This window comes from Sycon ciliatum, chromosome 2, assembly GCF_964019385.1.
Source record: "Sycon ciliatum chromosome 2, ocSycCili1.1, whole genome shotgun sequence".
Classification (NCBI taxonomy): Eukaryota; Metazoa; Porifera; class Calcarea; order Leucosolenida; family Sycettidae; genus Sycon; species Sycon ciliatum.
In genome coordinates this window covers 33,639,347-33,654,255 of record NC_088644.1, presented here as the reverse complement: position 1 = coordinate 33,654,255, position 14,909 = coordinate 33,639,347, and the positions used below count along the sequence as shown (strand labels likewise).

At 46.3% G+C, this 14,909-nt stretch overlaps 2 protein-coding genes across 4 annotated transcripts in view; both read left to right on the top strand.

Moving 5' to 3' along the window:
• Positions 1 to 7,207, top strand: part of LOC135809765 (aldehyde dehydrogenase family 3 member B1-like) — a 14,067-nt gene extending 6,860 nt beyond the window's left edge. For all 3 annotated transcript variants that reach the window (XM_065323191.1, XM_065323193.1, XM_065323192.1), the window contains exons 9-15: positions 251 to 303; positions 1,491 to 1,623; positions 2,324 to 2,394; positions 3,070 to 3,185; positions 3,577 to 3,709; positions 5,226 to 5,431; positions 6,130 to 7,207. In XM_065323191.1, coding sequence (XP_065179263.1) covers positions 251 to 303; positions 1,491 to 1,623; positions 2,324 to 2,394; positions 3,070 to 3,185; positions 3,577 to 3,709; positions 5,226 to 5,388 — 669 coding nt within the window. In that variant the 3' untranslated portion in view covers positions 5,389 to 5,431; positions 6,130 to 7,207. The remainder of the gene's footprint in view (positions 1 to 250; positions 304 to 1,490; positions 1,624 to 2,323; positions 2,395 to 3,069; positions 3,186 to 3,576; positions 3,710 to 5,225; positions 5,432 to 6,129) is intronic.
• Positions 7,208 to 9,277: 2,070 nt separating this feature from the next.
• LOC135809766 (aldehyde dehydrogenase family 3 member B1-like) overlaps positions 9,278 to 14,909 on the top strand; it is a 16,328-nt gene continuing 10,696 nt past the window's right edge. Inside the window, exons 1-3 of the mRNA XM_065323194.1 lie at positions 9,278 to 9,431; positions 10,907 to 11,050; positions 12,681 to 12,791. Coding sequence (XP_065179266.1) covers positions 9,411 to 9,431; positions 10,907 to 11,050; positions 12,681 to 12,791 — 276 coding nt within the window. The 5' untranslated portion in view covers positions 9,278 to 9,410. The remainder of the gene's footprint in view (positions 9,432 to 10,906; positions 11,051 to 12,680; positions 12,792 to 14,909) is intronic.

Below are 14,909 nucleotides of genomic sequence, written 5' to 3'. Positions count from 1 at the left end.
GTAACCTTGAAGTATACTGTGCCGATGTGTTAACCCGTAGTATTTTTGTGTCTCATCTTTGGCCTGCATGTGAGAGTATGCTGTTAGTGCTGCTTGGTCTGGGCGTATTTCCGACCATGCTCTCTTCCCTGCGTCTCGGCTTCTTCGGTATCGCAACGAACCCCGTGATGCCTCGCTGTTGCACTCTCTTGCGGTGGCGATAGCAAGTTGTTTTTGTTTGTGCTTGTCTGGCGTGCTAACTGTTGTGCAGGACATGCAGAATTCGGCGTCGTGGGGCCGTGTCATCAATGCACGCCACTTTGAGTAAGTTGCATGTACTGTAGAACCTGTCAAGGCGACCACTCGGATAAGGCGACTACCTGTCCTAGAAGACCACTGAAACCAGCACCAAGGAATGCTGTTTCCAGTCAAACGACCCTGGATAAGGAGACCGACCACCTGCTGGTAACAAAGACCAGGTTTTGAAGACCTCTTGAGCGGTCGTCTTAGACAGGTTTCACTGTACATATTATAGCATTTCTACAATCAGGTTTTCGTGTAACACGTACCGGTAGGAACGTATTGAATATTGGCACACGATGAGACGAAGCCAGTTGTAAATCTGATGAGGCCTTTCGCACCATTACAGTGCATGGTGATATTGTGACGGAGCACAATGATGTCAATAATTCATACAGCATATTGGCGGGAAAAATTGTGATTGAACGTACACAGGCTGAATGATGGTGTGAGTCGCTGTGAGTTGCGCCAAAGAGTACAAGAACTACAACAGGGAGGCGGGAAGTCAAAATAACACTAACTTCCTAACAAACAGTTTTTTACAAAAGGCTTCGGTTCTTCATGTGCTAATATGTTTCCCTCCATTTCATTCTGTATTGAGTATTGTTTTCGAACATTTTTCACCAAACGAATTATTTTAGTTTAGACCCAACCCCTCCCTCCCTCCCCCTCAGAACGTAAAAAAATGTTGACGTACATGCATATACAAGTACATGTACAACAAAAGTTGCAACTTTGTCATTGCTCCAACGGCCATGTACATGCATCAATGTTTTCTGAAACGAAATTGGTCAACCCCCTCCCACCCCATACGAAATTATTTCGTTTTGTGAGAAAGGTTCGATAATTATGGACGGCCCCTTAAAGGATTTTTCCTAAAATAGTAATACTATTTCTTGTGTTGAGGACAGCAATTGTCTCTTGCATACTGTCAAGTCCGTGTAGCTCTTATTCATTCTGTGTGTGTGTGTGTGTGTGCGTGTGCGTGTGCGTGCACGCGTGTGTACGTGTATGTGTGTTTGTGTGTGTGTGTGTGTGTGTGTGTGCATGGCGTGTGTGTGCATGGTGTGTGTGTGCATGGTGTGTGTGTGTGTGTGTGTGTGTGTGTGTGTGTGTGTATGTGTGTGTGCGTGTGTGTGTGCATGTGTGTGTGTGTGTGTGCGTGTGTGTGTGCGTGTGCGTGCGTGTGTTTGTGCGTGTGTGCATTCTAGTCGAATATATGGCATGCTGGAGAACAGCAAAGGCCAGGTTGCAATCGATGGTGGTGTGGACAAGTCTGATCTATTCATGGGTCTGACTGTTCTCACTGATGTCAAGGAGAATGACTCCACCATGAAAGATGAGGTGGGTGCTCTTCTTCTGGCTCAGGGTTTTTGCTCTTTCTGTCTGATTTTCCAACTGAGTGCACAATCCGGCACCGTTTAGTGATTTTTACTTGTTTAGCTGGCATGTTTGAAAGTAATGCGTGACATGCCACTGCATATATTGCATACCAACAGTAGTCGTGGCATGTAGTCCGACGTTAAATGGCTGTTTTCCTATTTTCTAGTGCTCTCTGTTGCTGCCAAGTGTCCTCTATTCTGCTGATGTGTTTTTGTGCATACTCTGTAACTCATAGCACAACATTGCTTTGCAGTGCAAAGCTTGCAGGAATGTTTTTTTTTTTTAATTTTCTCTCTTTTTCTCCCCCCCCCCCCCCCCTCTCCCTTCTCTCTGTCCCTGCCTCTCTCTGTCTCTCTGTCTCTCTCTCTCTGTCTCTCTCTCTCTCTCTCTCTCTCTCTCTCTCTCTCTCTCTCTCTCTCTCTCTCTCTCTCTCTCTCTCTCTCTCTCTCTCTCTCTCTCTCTCTCTCTCTCTCTCTCTCTTCCGTCTTTTTTCTATTTTGTGCAAATTGTGGAGTCTGATCAGATCTTATTTACTTCAAGAAGAATGTGTGCTGCATGTGATCATGTGTGTATGGGACTGATTGGTTCTCAGCTGTGTGGCCTGTGGCTCATCTCTTCCCAACTTCCCCACTTCCCTGTTATACTGCCTGCTGGTGTGTAGATCTTTGGACCACTGCTCGTTATCATGCCAGTCAGTGGACTTCAGGAAGCTATCGACTTCATCAATAGCAAGTAATTAAGTAACTTCTCTTGATGATACGTGCTTCAGTTAGATGTCTACCTGACCGATAGAGTGTACCTTAAAAGTATCAGCATTTTTTCTTTTTGTTTCGTCGTAGCTGTTTCGAATGGGGCATGTAAAATTCGTATCCTCTAGCTCTAGATATGCCTGTAAACCTCAGTAATACCGGCGGGGGTATTGGATTTAGCAAGGTAGGCGTAAGGACCCGATGCCACTGCGCTCGGAGTGTCCCGTTTGTGTTGGTGGCTGGCTTACGTTCACCATTGAGCTTGCTTTGGCCGCTTCTTGCCAGTTCAACGTTGCTTGTACATGACCGTATAGCAAATGTCATGGCATTGTCACATTAGCATGTGGATTTCTACACTGTAATCTGGAGATATACAGGCCCGGCGAAGCCGGTCCGGTTGGTCAGGCCGGGGGCGGAAGTATGAAAGACTAGGATATGGCCGGGCCAATCAAAATCTGCTTCCGCCAGTCCTGAGATAGCCTTACTTTTTCACCAAGCTAGTCATGGCATCATTGCCGCTAGCGACCTTGACTCTCTCCTCCAACAGCGCTGTGTTCCATGCTCATGGAAGTGTTCACAGTCACAAGTCATACATGCATTGACAGCTCTTGTAACACTGAGTTGATTGTGTGTTCCCCTACTCTCTCTCATCCTGCAGGGAGAAGCCATTGGCGGCCTATGTTCATGCCAGGGATAACGCTGTGATTCGCGAGTTTGAGGAGAACACATCGTCGGGAGCTTTGCTGTCGAATGACTCTGCAATGAACATGTCAGGTTGGTGAACCTATTGCCTGTGTAGATGATTCATTTGCTTTATGCCCTACGTCCTTTTGAGTGATATAGTGTCAGGATGTGTACGCGCGCGTGTGTGTGTGTGCGTGTGTGTGTGTGTGTGTTGGGGGGGGGGGGGGGGGGGGAGGCAAGTGTACTTACGAGTACATGGCAAACTACCAGGAATTCCCCCCCCCCCCCCCCCCCCCCCGGAAGGTGCTCAATGCTCAAAGCATAGCGTTTTCACACTTATGAGCTCATGCATAGATTTGCATGCTTCTCTTTCAACGTGCATCAATGGCACAATACTACTGCTTTTCGATGTGTGTGGGTGTGCGTGTGTACGTGCGTGCGGTCCTTGGCGCCGTTGCATGGTCTGTTGTTCTCTTGTTAGTTCCTGATCTACCGTTCGGTGGCGTTGGTCGCAGTGGTATGGGCGCGTACCATGGGAAGCTTACCTTTGAGACGTTTTCTCACCGGCGTGCTGTCATGCATCGCAAGCAAGCACTGGAGGGTGTCAATAAGAAGTAAGCAGAATGGCAGATGTTTATTGGAATGTCTGTTGCTCCCCACACTTTCCTATAAAAACTATCGTCGAAGTCGCTACCACTACTTCGTACATTTTTATCATTCCTGAACTGCGAAAATGGCTGCTGACCTATAACATGTAGTTACATTTTTCCAGGGCTCTTTTACGGGCAAATTAACACAATGGATTAAAATGCAAGAAATAATACACACCATTCCCCACACATATTCGTATGTATGAAATCATCTGTGATTGTAGAGGTACAGTAGAACTCTGATAAGGCATACCCGCACGGGGAACAGGAAAGTGTACTTTAGTACTATGCAAGGTACTTGTAATCCTAACATACTTCGATACACTAAAACCTGTAACTAAAGACCACGGTGACTACAGCGACCAGCCTGGCACTACAGACCACTTCTCCCGGCACGGACGGTCTCACATTCGCGCATGGTTGTGCGGTGCAAACCTCTAACACTAAGGACCACCTGCCACTAAAGACCGCTTTCTCTGGCCCCAAGCGGTGGTCGTTAGTCACAGTTGTTACTGTACTAGTATGTAGCCACACACCCATACCCCGGACAATGTCCGTCCTAAACACGTGTACGTCTTATCAGAGTACATACAGTAAAACCTGTCAAGGCGACCACTGAAACCAGCACTGAAACCAGCACTGAAACCAGCACTGAAACCAGCACTGAAACCAGCACTGAAACCAGCACTGAAACCAGCACTGAAACCAGCACTGAAACCAGCACTGAAACCAGCACTGAAACCAGCACTGAAACCAGCACTGAAACCAGCACTGAAACCAGCACTGAAACCAGCACTGAAACCAGCACTGAAACCAGCACTGAAACCAGCACTGAAACCAGCACTCGGGAATGCTATTTACAGTCAAATGACCCTGGATAAGGAGACCACCTGGTAACAGAGACCAGGTTTTGAAGGTCCCTTGTGCGGTCGTCTTACACAGGTTTCACTCTACTAGTACTAAGTGAGTTCCAATGTACAGGGAAAACCTGTCTAAGGCGACCGCTCAATGGACCTTGGAAACGTAGTCGCTGTGTACAGGCGGTCTTCTTATCCAGGGTCGTATGACTGGAGGTAGCATGCCTTGGTCCTGCATGGTTGTAGTGGTCCCCTGGGACAGGTAGTCGCCTTATCCGAGTGGTCGCCTTGACAGGTTTTACTGTGCTGAAGGCCTGGCTGGTCCCCCTTTTAGGGGGGGGGGGGGGGGGGGGGTGCACATCCACATATGTGTAGGATGGCTGGTGCATGTCATTCATAGTCATTATGTGTATGCTGAACCTAGGTCGACATTTTTAGGGGGGGGGGGGGGTGCACTTGCCCCATTCGAGCTACGTGCCTGGTACTGTACATGTACTTTGTTCTTGGTGTTTTTTGTTTTGTTTTTTCCTTCAAAATCCACATATCTCCAGACACTGGGGTGAATAATGGACATAGGCTTCGTAAGTATGTATTAGTATTTCATCATTCTGTGATGTGTACAGGCTGCGTTATCCACCGTACACTGCGCAGAAGACTCGGCGCTTGATGGCAGCGCTCTTCACCACCGAGGACACTCCGCACTATGGCCTGTACATCGGTGTCGGCCTTGTTCTCGTTGGTGCGCTGGTCGCTATCGGCGTCACTCTCGGCGTCACTCTTTACTAGCGCCAGTCGCCCTGGACTGACTGAGCGTTACGCGATGTGCAAGGTACGGAGCTCATGTGTCATGTGCTGTTATGTTGTAATGTTGGTGCTATTTAAATGCCATCGCTGTTGTCACTGTTGTGTGTATATTCTAGTCATGTACAGTGGCTTGATGGCGAGTCATCCAGCAAAGAATCCTATTCTTTAGGCGCATTTTCATGCTTTTCTCATAGCTAGTGTTACAGATGAATCTCGCCAAGAGTATAGAAACAAGAGTGTGCAACTCCGCATCTCTTCTGCACGAAATTGCTCCCGCGGCGAAGTTTTTGTTTAGGTCATCATGAATCATAGAAAACCCGTCATACCGTAGGCTCGGTGCTAAATTACCGTATCGCTAAGGGGATAGCAGGAAAGCCGCATGCGCTGTTCACCTTTGGTACGACAAGCAGCAATGCGCAACAGAACATACCTTGATGATACGGTAAAATGACCATGTGAAGCAGTGTGAGGTGCGGCAATGGGCACTATGAGTATGACGTAAACAGAAAACTTCGCCGTGGGATGATTTTCCCAGAGTTGCACCCTCTTGTTTATGTACTCTTGATCGCGCCTTGTGCTTTGGTGATCGCAGCGTTTGCGGCAGTGCATCTTGGACGATTAGTATGCATGCACACGCGCCTATATCTGCATCAACCTCATTGTGTTCGCAGGAGAGAGTAGTTCTTGTCTTGACAGCGATACTGATGTGGTGCTTGCTTGCAGACAGCCTGCAAGACTGATGCTTGAGCCATGTCCGCTAGCTTGCACATGAGTGCCAACATGGAGATTTACATCCATGGCTGCCGATTGCCAACTCGACCACTACTACTACTTTGGACTACCAGTGGCTTTAAAACGTTTCTCTCACCTTTGCCGTGAAGATCGTGTCCACGTATTCAGTGTAGAGATTACTTCACGTTGACAGAAGTGCTGCTTTCCTGTCACCTCTCCAACATAGGACTTCGTGTACCCGTGCCACTGCTGAGCAATTGTTTTTGCGGATACATCCTAGCAGTGCACTGCTGTAACTGCAGAGTGCAATGCCGGTATTTTGTTCACCTTTTTTTTATGAAAGTGCACATGCCTACATAGAATGGAAGAGAGCAACAACAACAACAACAACAACAACAACAACAACAACAACAACAACAGCAACAACAACAACAACAACAAGAGAACATCATCCCAGCATTGTGCACACCATGCCGATGTTTTACCTAGCCTAGAAGAGCTGAAGAGAGTTTCAGTCCTGAGATATTGTTCTTGTTTCTGACGGTAGAGCGATTCATCACATGCACCAGTGCTTACTACCCACCCTTCAACGGTTTTTTTTAATTGAAGTATTATCTTCAGCATCCTCAAGTTTTCCGAAGTATTCATACGTGTAAACGTTTGGTGACGTTGAAACAGTACAATCCGTATTAGTGTAGTATTTCCTATTTTAGACATGTTAGGTTAGGTATTGCACATAGTCATTTGGTGGAAATGATGGACTTCTACTACTAGGTTGCTGCTTGTGACGCTGCATACTCATACTGTTACAACTAATTCCTAGTTTATAGTACTCGGATACATGTACATATACCAGTCTGGAATAAAATTTTAAAAAAATACAATGCAGTTGTGTGATGTCCACCATTTTCTGAGTGGAATAAATTTGTACTGTATAAAAAAACTACATCTGGTGTTATGGTGATTTTTGGGGTTACATTTTTTCCTTTTCTGGTTTTCTGGGTTTGCATTTGTATTGCATTTTCATCCATTGTGTTTCTTTTGCCCGTAAAAGAGGCTTCTGACATAGTGTTATGGTGATTAGTAATGTCTGCATCCTTATACCGTATTTCCCTGGATAGAAGGCGCACCTTTTTACACTAAAATTCAGGGTAAAAAAAGGGGGTGCGACTTACAATCGAGCATGACTTACTACTGAAGTGAATAATATCAAAGCATTAATCCATTATGGCCCAAACCTAAGAATGGGGATGAGACTTACAATCGAGTGCGACTTATAATTTGGTCTGCGATACAAAATAAAATTTCAACAACAACATAATCGGGGAAATGCAGTAGTACGTTTATACTCCTTATAGCGATCCCGGTAATCTAAAAGTATACAGTAACATGTATGTTACTTTTTCTGTGCCGTATGGTCCGCTGTTCAGTATCCGCTGCTCTTCGTCGTAGGCTATTAGAATACAGAATGGCCTTGTTCAGTGTCCGCCCCAGAGCTGGGTCAGCGACCCGGCTGGGGGATACTTGGACCCGTTTGGAAAAAAAGAACACCGGGTTACTTGTGACCCGGTTGGGAATACATATGCTACATAATACTGTACCTCAGGCAGTCCTAACATATTTACTCCTCCCTGATGCACATGCAGTAGGCGAGCCGCACTTGAACGGACACGGCAGCTCTGACCCGGTTGGAAGAGTTGTGCCAGGTACACGTGTGCCCGATTGGTCTGACATCTTAGAGCAGACACTGCTTGTTCCCTAGGCTGTCAATGGGCTGATCCTGGGTTTATCCTGGGTTTGTGCAGCCCTATCTTTTCAGAACGTGCACATACGGATTTGATCCTTATTTCACTGGACCAATGCTGGCTGCACATGAGGCTGAGCACCTTCCTGCTACAACTGAGCCATAACCGGTTGCTGTGATGTCTTTCATTACCCCATATTGGGGTTCAACGGTTCTTTGTTACGGGTAGACATGGCAAACAGTGCTAGTTTGTGTTGAGATTTGTAGTACGTCATAACCGCATGACCTTATATTTATACAATTTAAGTCTCGTTGGCTATCCAAACCTTTTTTTGCCCATCCGACACCACGGTCGATACAGTGCCGAATCAGCTGAATATGCCCCCCTACCCCTCCCTCGTCGCTTACCCGCCATTTTATTTATTTATTTATTTATTTATTACAGCATCTCATAGCACAGTGAGAACACCGGCCAATGCAAAGAGAGAGGGTGTTAGTCAACCACGGCAAGGAAGGGAGAAGGGGATCTTTTGCATCTTTTTTTGCAACGTGCTAATGTGAATACGATACAGCGAAAAGCTAGACCCTGATCTTTAGTTCAGGGTTAGTACTAGTAGGCACAGAAAATATCCCAGCTCCAGATATCCAAATTATTTCACCAATAGAGGCTATGCAATTGCATTATCAGTTGAGATGATTAGGCAAAGTCGCGGCACAGCGATATGACATACATTGTACTAACAGCTCGCTCCGTATACTGTATACATAGCGCCCATATGTAGTTCCACTGTGCAATGATATGTACTTAGGCTAATACAGTAATAGAGCCCACTAGCGGTTCCGGAATTCCGCGGACTCATAAGTCATAATCATGACTTCTTTTGCCCAATGGCTCTATTAATTAATAGGGGTAGTCCCAATGTGTTCGGATAATCGCGACTGCACTTCAAAGCATCAAAATGCATGAAGCTGGCCGTTCAGTGAAGACTACTACTAGTACCGGTACTACGAAGAGTAGGTACGCTTTATCTACTCTTGCTACTATTGAATGCGTAGATTGTGAAACTTATCATTCTGTTCCCTTCCTTGAATCCTTGGTCCATGGAATTGGTCTGCTCCTTGTTCCGAGGGACGATGGCGGATGTAGCGTCGTTTCATTTTGTCCTGCTGCTAGTACCTGAATACGGGTGACATGTACGAATCTATTCAGCGAGTGTATCACGTGGCAAATGTACGACGAATACTGAACTCTGAACAGCTGAAAGCAGTCACGTCGACGTCAAGTCTTCAACGGGCTGTCTTGTTTGGCTTTACCTTTGTCATTGAACCACCACAATGGTTCAGAATGAAGACAGCTCACGGTGCGTCGCCCTAGAAACAACTGGAAGGAACTTGTACATTTGGGCAGTCTGCAAAACTGGCCTTTTAGCTCCCTCTACTTGGCTCTAGTCTCCAAAGACGGACAAAGTTGCCGAGGGCAATCAAGTGGATAGGTTTAGAAGCTGTGCGCTAACTGAAACACTGCAGCATGGAGGACCAAATGCGAGAGGTGAGTGGAGCAAGTCTAGTAGTAGTAGCGTTCAATGAGCCTGAGCAGCTACTCCATAATGCAATCTCATGTAGTCCGTTAGATTCTGCAGAGAGAGCTGTGTTGTAAAAATAATGTTCCAGACAAAAAAAATGTCAAGCAGCATGCACTGTGGTCGTCCTGTGCTACTGCAAAATAGCGCAGTAGTGGGTGCATGCATATGGTCGGTGGGACTCTGGGAGATCGGAGTGAGCAACAGAGTAGCATTTCATGCTCTCCAGCAGAACTCCATCAAACTGCCTGACAAACAGATTCTGATTGAAAATCTGGCAACATTAGTGTTCCTTCCCAACAATGCTACACGCATGCATTCACGTCATTCATTGATTCTATCTACGAACCCCCAGCTCATACCAAGAGTCCATAACCTTGGCATAACCCTGGAGTTCTGTAGATCTACTCTTCCTCATACTGTAGATCGGCAGCATACAGAATGTTTGGAAACTTGGATTCCCTTCCGATGTCGGCCTGGATTATGCGCATGTGTAAAACTTCAGTAGATCTAGCATTCATTTTGCTCATGCTCGACCTACATTGCATCAAATCAGCTCCTTTGGCACTGGTACGTCAGGTTGGAGGTGCACACAGCTACAGCACTCGCACAGTTCACTATGCCGCGCAGTTCCCAGGCCTACAGCGCTGGGTTATCTCTCCAAGCACTGGCTGGGCAAGTGGCCGGTCCAGTTTGTTGTGGGCAACTTGTCCCAAATTTGGCAGGTATAACCAGCTCTAGTGCACTTGTGAATATGACTGTGTATAGTCCATGGCCTGTTTTGCAGGGACTGGGTTGACATCTCTCTGTACCGTAATGTCGCGTAATAAAGCCGGGCTTATTCCTGTAGAAGCCGATATCCGTGCAAGGCTCTATTCAAGTCAGTCTTCTGTTCAAACCACATATTCCTGTGTATGCCAACACTAAAACCAGGCTTGTGTGCCACCCGCTTATCTTAAAAAATCGGGCTTGTATTCAGAACAGGCTTGTAAACAAGACCGGCTTTAATGCAAGACACTACGGTACATGGCTAAAGCAGACCTGGCAAGTTGCCCCACAAACCAAACTCCGGGAAGATTGTGCGTAGGTGCCATTGGATGTGCTCCATACTTGGACTTGATTACCCGTTCATGTTTTTCATCATCCACCACACCACAACTGCGTGCTCCAGTCGACATTGCCACGACACACCAGCAGCAAAGCGAAAGAGACACAACGGCAATACAAAATATGGGCTATAGTATTTGGGCCCAATTTTCCAAACATGTTCGGGGAGAACAGCCCCCGCCTCCACCTCTTCATGGCCGTGCCGATGTCGAACACCTCCCGACGCCCCTGTATTTGCCATGGAACTATATTTATCCAGTGCGTGAATTTCTCTGTTGTGTAATGCTGCATGACTCACACACTGCCGTCTATCCTCTTGTCCTTTCCACCATGTCAGGTTGTTGACCAAGCCAAGGCATCGTTCAAGGCTGGAAAACTGAAGAGCTATGAACAGCGCTGCAACTATCTTCTGCAAATTGACAAGTTCTTGAAGGAACAAGAGCAGGCCATACGTGCTGCCCAGAAAGCTGACGTGGGAAAGGTAAACCATGTAATTTTATAGTAAAGAAAAGGACCAAGAAACTACGACATCCTTGGCTCTCCATCCGAGTCTATCAACGCACTTTTAGTTAACAATACAATGCGCTGTTCTGGCATCCTAGCGCACTCATTCCAACAAAGTCCAATGTGGGTGACCTTTTCGTCAGAACACTGGTTCTCACCTACATGTACATAATACATACACTAACTACGTGTATGTTTCAGAGGATAAGCAAGATGCTTATCATACTTTTTTTTTCCTCTACCGCTCCCACTTTCTCTATGCTGTACCAACGTAATGTTGTTGTTGTTGTTGTTGTTGTTGTTGTTGTTGTTGTTGTTGTTGTTGTTGTTGTTGTTGTTGTTGTTGTTGTTGTTGTTGTTGTTGTTGTTGTTGTTGTTGTTGTTGTTGTTGTTGTTGTTGTTGTTGTTGTTGTTGTTGTTGTTGTTGTTGTTGTTGTTGTTGTTGTTGTTTGGCTTTATTTAGAGTGGAGTTCCAAAACAGGCCTAAACCTAATGACAATGGTCCCACTGATAATAAGAGAAAAGAAAAAATATAAAAATAAGCGGACAAACAGAACCGAGAAGAAGATAGTTAGATAACTAATATGAGCACGGCAGCAGGGGAAAAAAAGTCACAAGCACGGCAACCGGGAAGAAAGGAGTGAGTGAGAGAGAGAGAGAGAGAGAGAGAGAGAGAGAGAGAGAGAGAGAGAGAGAGAGAGAGAGAGAGAGAGAGAGAGAGAGAGAGAGAGAGAGAGAGGTAGTGAAGGAGATGAGTTCATCCTAGTTGACGGTACTGCCTAACAGAAAGGCCAGGCTTAGCGATTTGAAAGTGGAGCGCTTTCTTTCGAGGCGTGCTGTGTCTGGGAGCTGGTTCCACAGGATAGCTCCAGCATGGCTAATGCGCTTAGCTGAGGATGCAGTGGGGAACACAGGAATGATGAGTAACTTGCTGCTCCCTCCTCATGTTCGGAGAGAGGGACTACGGGTGAAAAAGCTTGCAAACAGAGTACTTGAAAATTTGTTCACCAGCGCCAAATGAATACAAGAATGTGCATGTGGGTGTATATGCTGAGGGTATGGGCATTCATGCGTTCAAGTAAGGGAGCCGTGTGAGTGCGAGGGGCTGCCCCGCACACCGAGCGAGCCGCACGTTTGAACAAACTATTTAGGCGCTTATCCTGATAAGACGATAAGAAAGAGGCATAGGCAGCAGATGCATAGTCAAATTCTGATAATAAAAAGGACCTGAAAAACTGAACACGGCAAGAAAAAGGCAAACATGCTGCACTTCGATTTAGTAATGCTCTTTCCCATTCTCTCCCTCCTAGAATCTTCTGTATGCATATTTTCACTGTGCGTACATCTATGTCTGTGTGTTACTTGTGTCATGTGATGTGTGTCATGTGATGTGTGATGTGTGTCATGTGATGTGTGTCATGTGATGTGTGTCATGTGATGTGTGTCATGTGATGTGTGTCATGTGATGTGTGTATTCATCCATTCATGCATGTGCATTATGTGTGTATGCGTGTGTATGTGTGTGTGTGTGTGTGTGTGTGTGTGTGTGTGTTTGTGTGTGTGTGTGTGTGTGTGTGTGTGTGTGTGTGTTTGTATGTGTGTGTTAGACACATGCTGAGGTCACAATTTCTGAGATCATGGTCAGTCGTGCCGAGGTCACACACTGTCTGGACATGATGAAGTCGTGGATGTCACCGCAGAAGGTCTCCAAGCCTTTGGTTAGTACTAGTGCCGGAGCAGCATTAGAATCACTTTGCACACAGTGTTCCAGCTGAGTGAAATACAGTCATGTACAGTAGAGTGACCTGTCAAGGCAACCACCTGACTCAGAGGACCACCACAACTAGGACCAAAGGGTGTTATTTCCAGTCAAACGACCCTGGATAAGGAGACCACCTGTACACAGCAACCACATTTTTTAAGGTGCCATGAGTGGTCTGGTCTTGGACAGGTTTCACAGTACATGTACCTGTTTTCTACACTGTTGCAAACACTGAGTACACTGTTGCAAACACTGAGTACACTGTTGCAAACACTGAGTACACTGTTGCAAACACTGAGTGAACGGCTCTTTAATGGGCCATTCACACTACGCCCAAAAAGTGGGGTACGTAACATTTTCGTCCGAATAGCCATGAGAACATGGAGAGTCGGCAGGAAGACGGATGCTGGATATGGAAACGTAGTCAACATATCCAGACCACGGTATCGAGATTTGTTTTGTCATTCCCGCAGTTTGTGTCCTAAAAAAATAGCTCAGTGTACGCACAGCTGTACGAACAGCGTGTACGTGCCTGTGTGAATGCACTTCCATGAAAACAATGTCTGCCAGTACGTGGAATACCGAAACGTGGCTCGTGTTGCGATATGGCATGAACAGCCTATTCCTACTCATTCTATGGGTTTGGTTATGCCGAAATGGCCGCAGTTCACTAAACTTTCCAGCTAACAAGCCCTTCCAACACAGCAGCTCTCAGGAAATTTAGCTGGAGCTATCAAGTCCCCCATGGCTATGCATCCCCTGCCATCTACATCATTTTTTTCAGCCCTACTCAGTACTACTGAGAGACATGTGGAGACGAACACAAAACAAGACACGGGGAATGTAGGGACAATGTGCCTGATGTACAGCGAGCAAGTCGACCGACCAGAGGTCTCGGCGGTTAGCGTTGCCTTTGCCAGGATTGGGAGAAGGCTTTGTCAACGTTCACGATTTAGGGTAGGGTGGCGATCTAGGTGTAGTGGGTGTTTAGCTTGAAGGCCATTGTACCTAACATTGATAGATGAATGTGGACTACGACAGTTGTCAGCAACACGGACATTGGCAGTGGCACTCAGTGCTCAGTGGCTGCATTTCACACAAAGGCATTTTCCGCTAAAACTTTCATCGTTCAGTCGCAGGCCGTCGTGCCCATCATCAGGATGAAGTGGACATGTGAAAGAAGAGGCTGAGTGACAGATGGTGTTCTGTACCGGTGGGATTTACAGCACTAAAATTGGCGAAAAGCAACAAAAGAAAAGCCCCGAGTGCAGTGCTGGGACTCGGACCAAGGAACACTATGAGAATGATGATCATCATGTCGTAGCGGAAAGCCCTGGGTGAAGATTATACCGCCTCCACCATCCAAAGGACCCGTCACCGCAATGAGACTCAGGTCTTCATTCTTATCTGCATACTTGTCACGGAGCTAGATAGACCCCAAAAGAAGGACTCGTGAAGTGCGTAGAAATTAGAGACGTAGGACCTATCAAGAACAATTGAGGGTGGGGTCGGTCCTCCTGTGATGAGGTGCTAGCGCCAATCTCTCTACTGCTCTACAAGTTAGCGCTGTTTTTCTGCCTCTGTCTTCTGCTACTGTCCTCCTTGACAGGGTGGGGTAGGGGAAAGATAAAGCACTCTCCCTCCGAAGGTACCGTAAAAAAGAAGTACCTTACTGCTGGCTAGGCCAATACCATACCTTAAGCTGTTATACTTTCCTATCGGGCAAAATGTAAAAGATGTTACACCATTTTTGCTGATTCTCACTGCCATTCCAGCGCTGAGTCTACCAGCATTGCTTCCGTCACCTTTCACTTATTGCCCCAGGACTGCACATTGACAAGTCTCGCACATCATGCAAATTTTCTGTTGTGCCCTGTCCATTTTTGCCACCATTTGTTATAATTATTATTGGTGCCGTAAATCCCACCAGCCCAGAGCTTCCTCTTATAACATTATCCTTCCCCATGTCCACGTCATTCCTGATGATGGTCATCATGACTGAAATGCAAGAAATGTTTACCTGAAAAATGTCTTTGTTTTGAAATGCACTTTAAAAGTGTCCACCAGTGTGGCT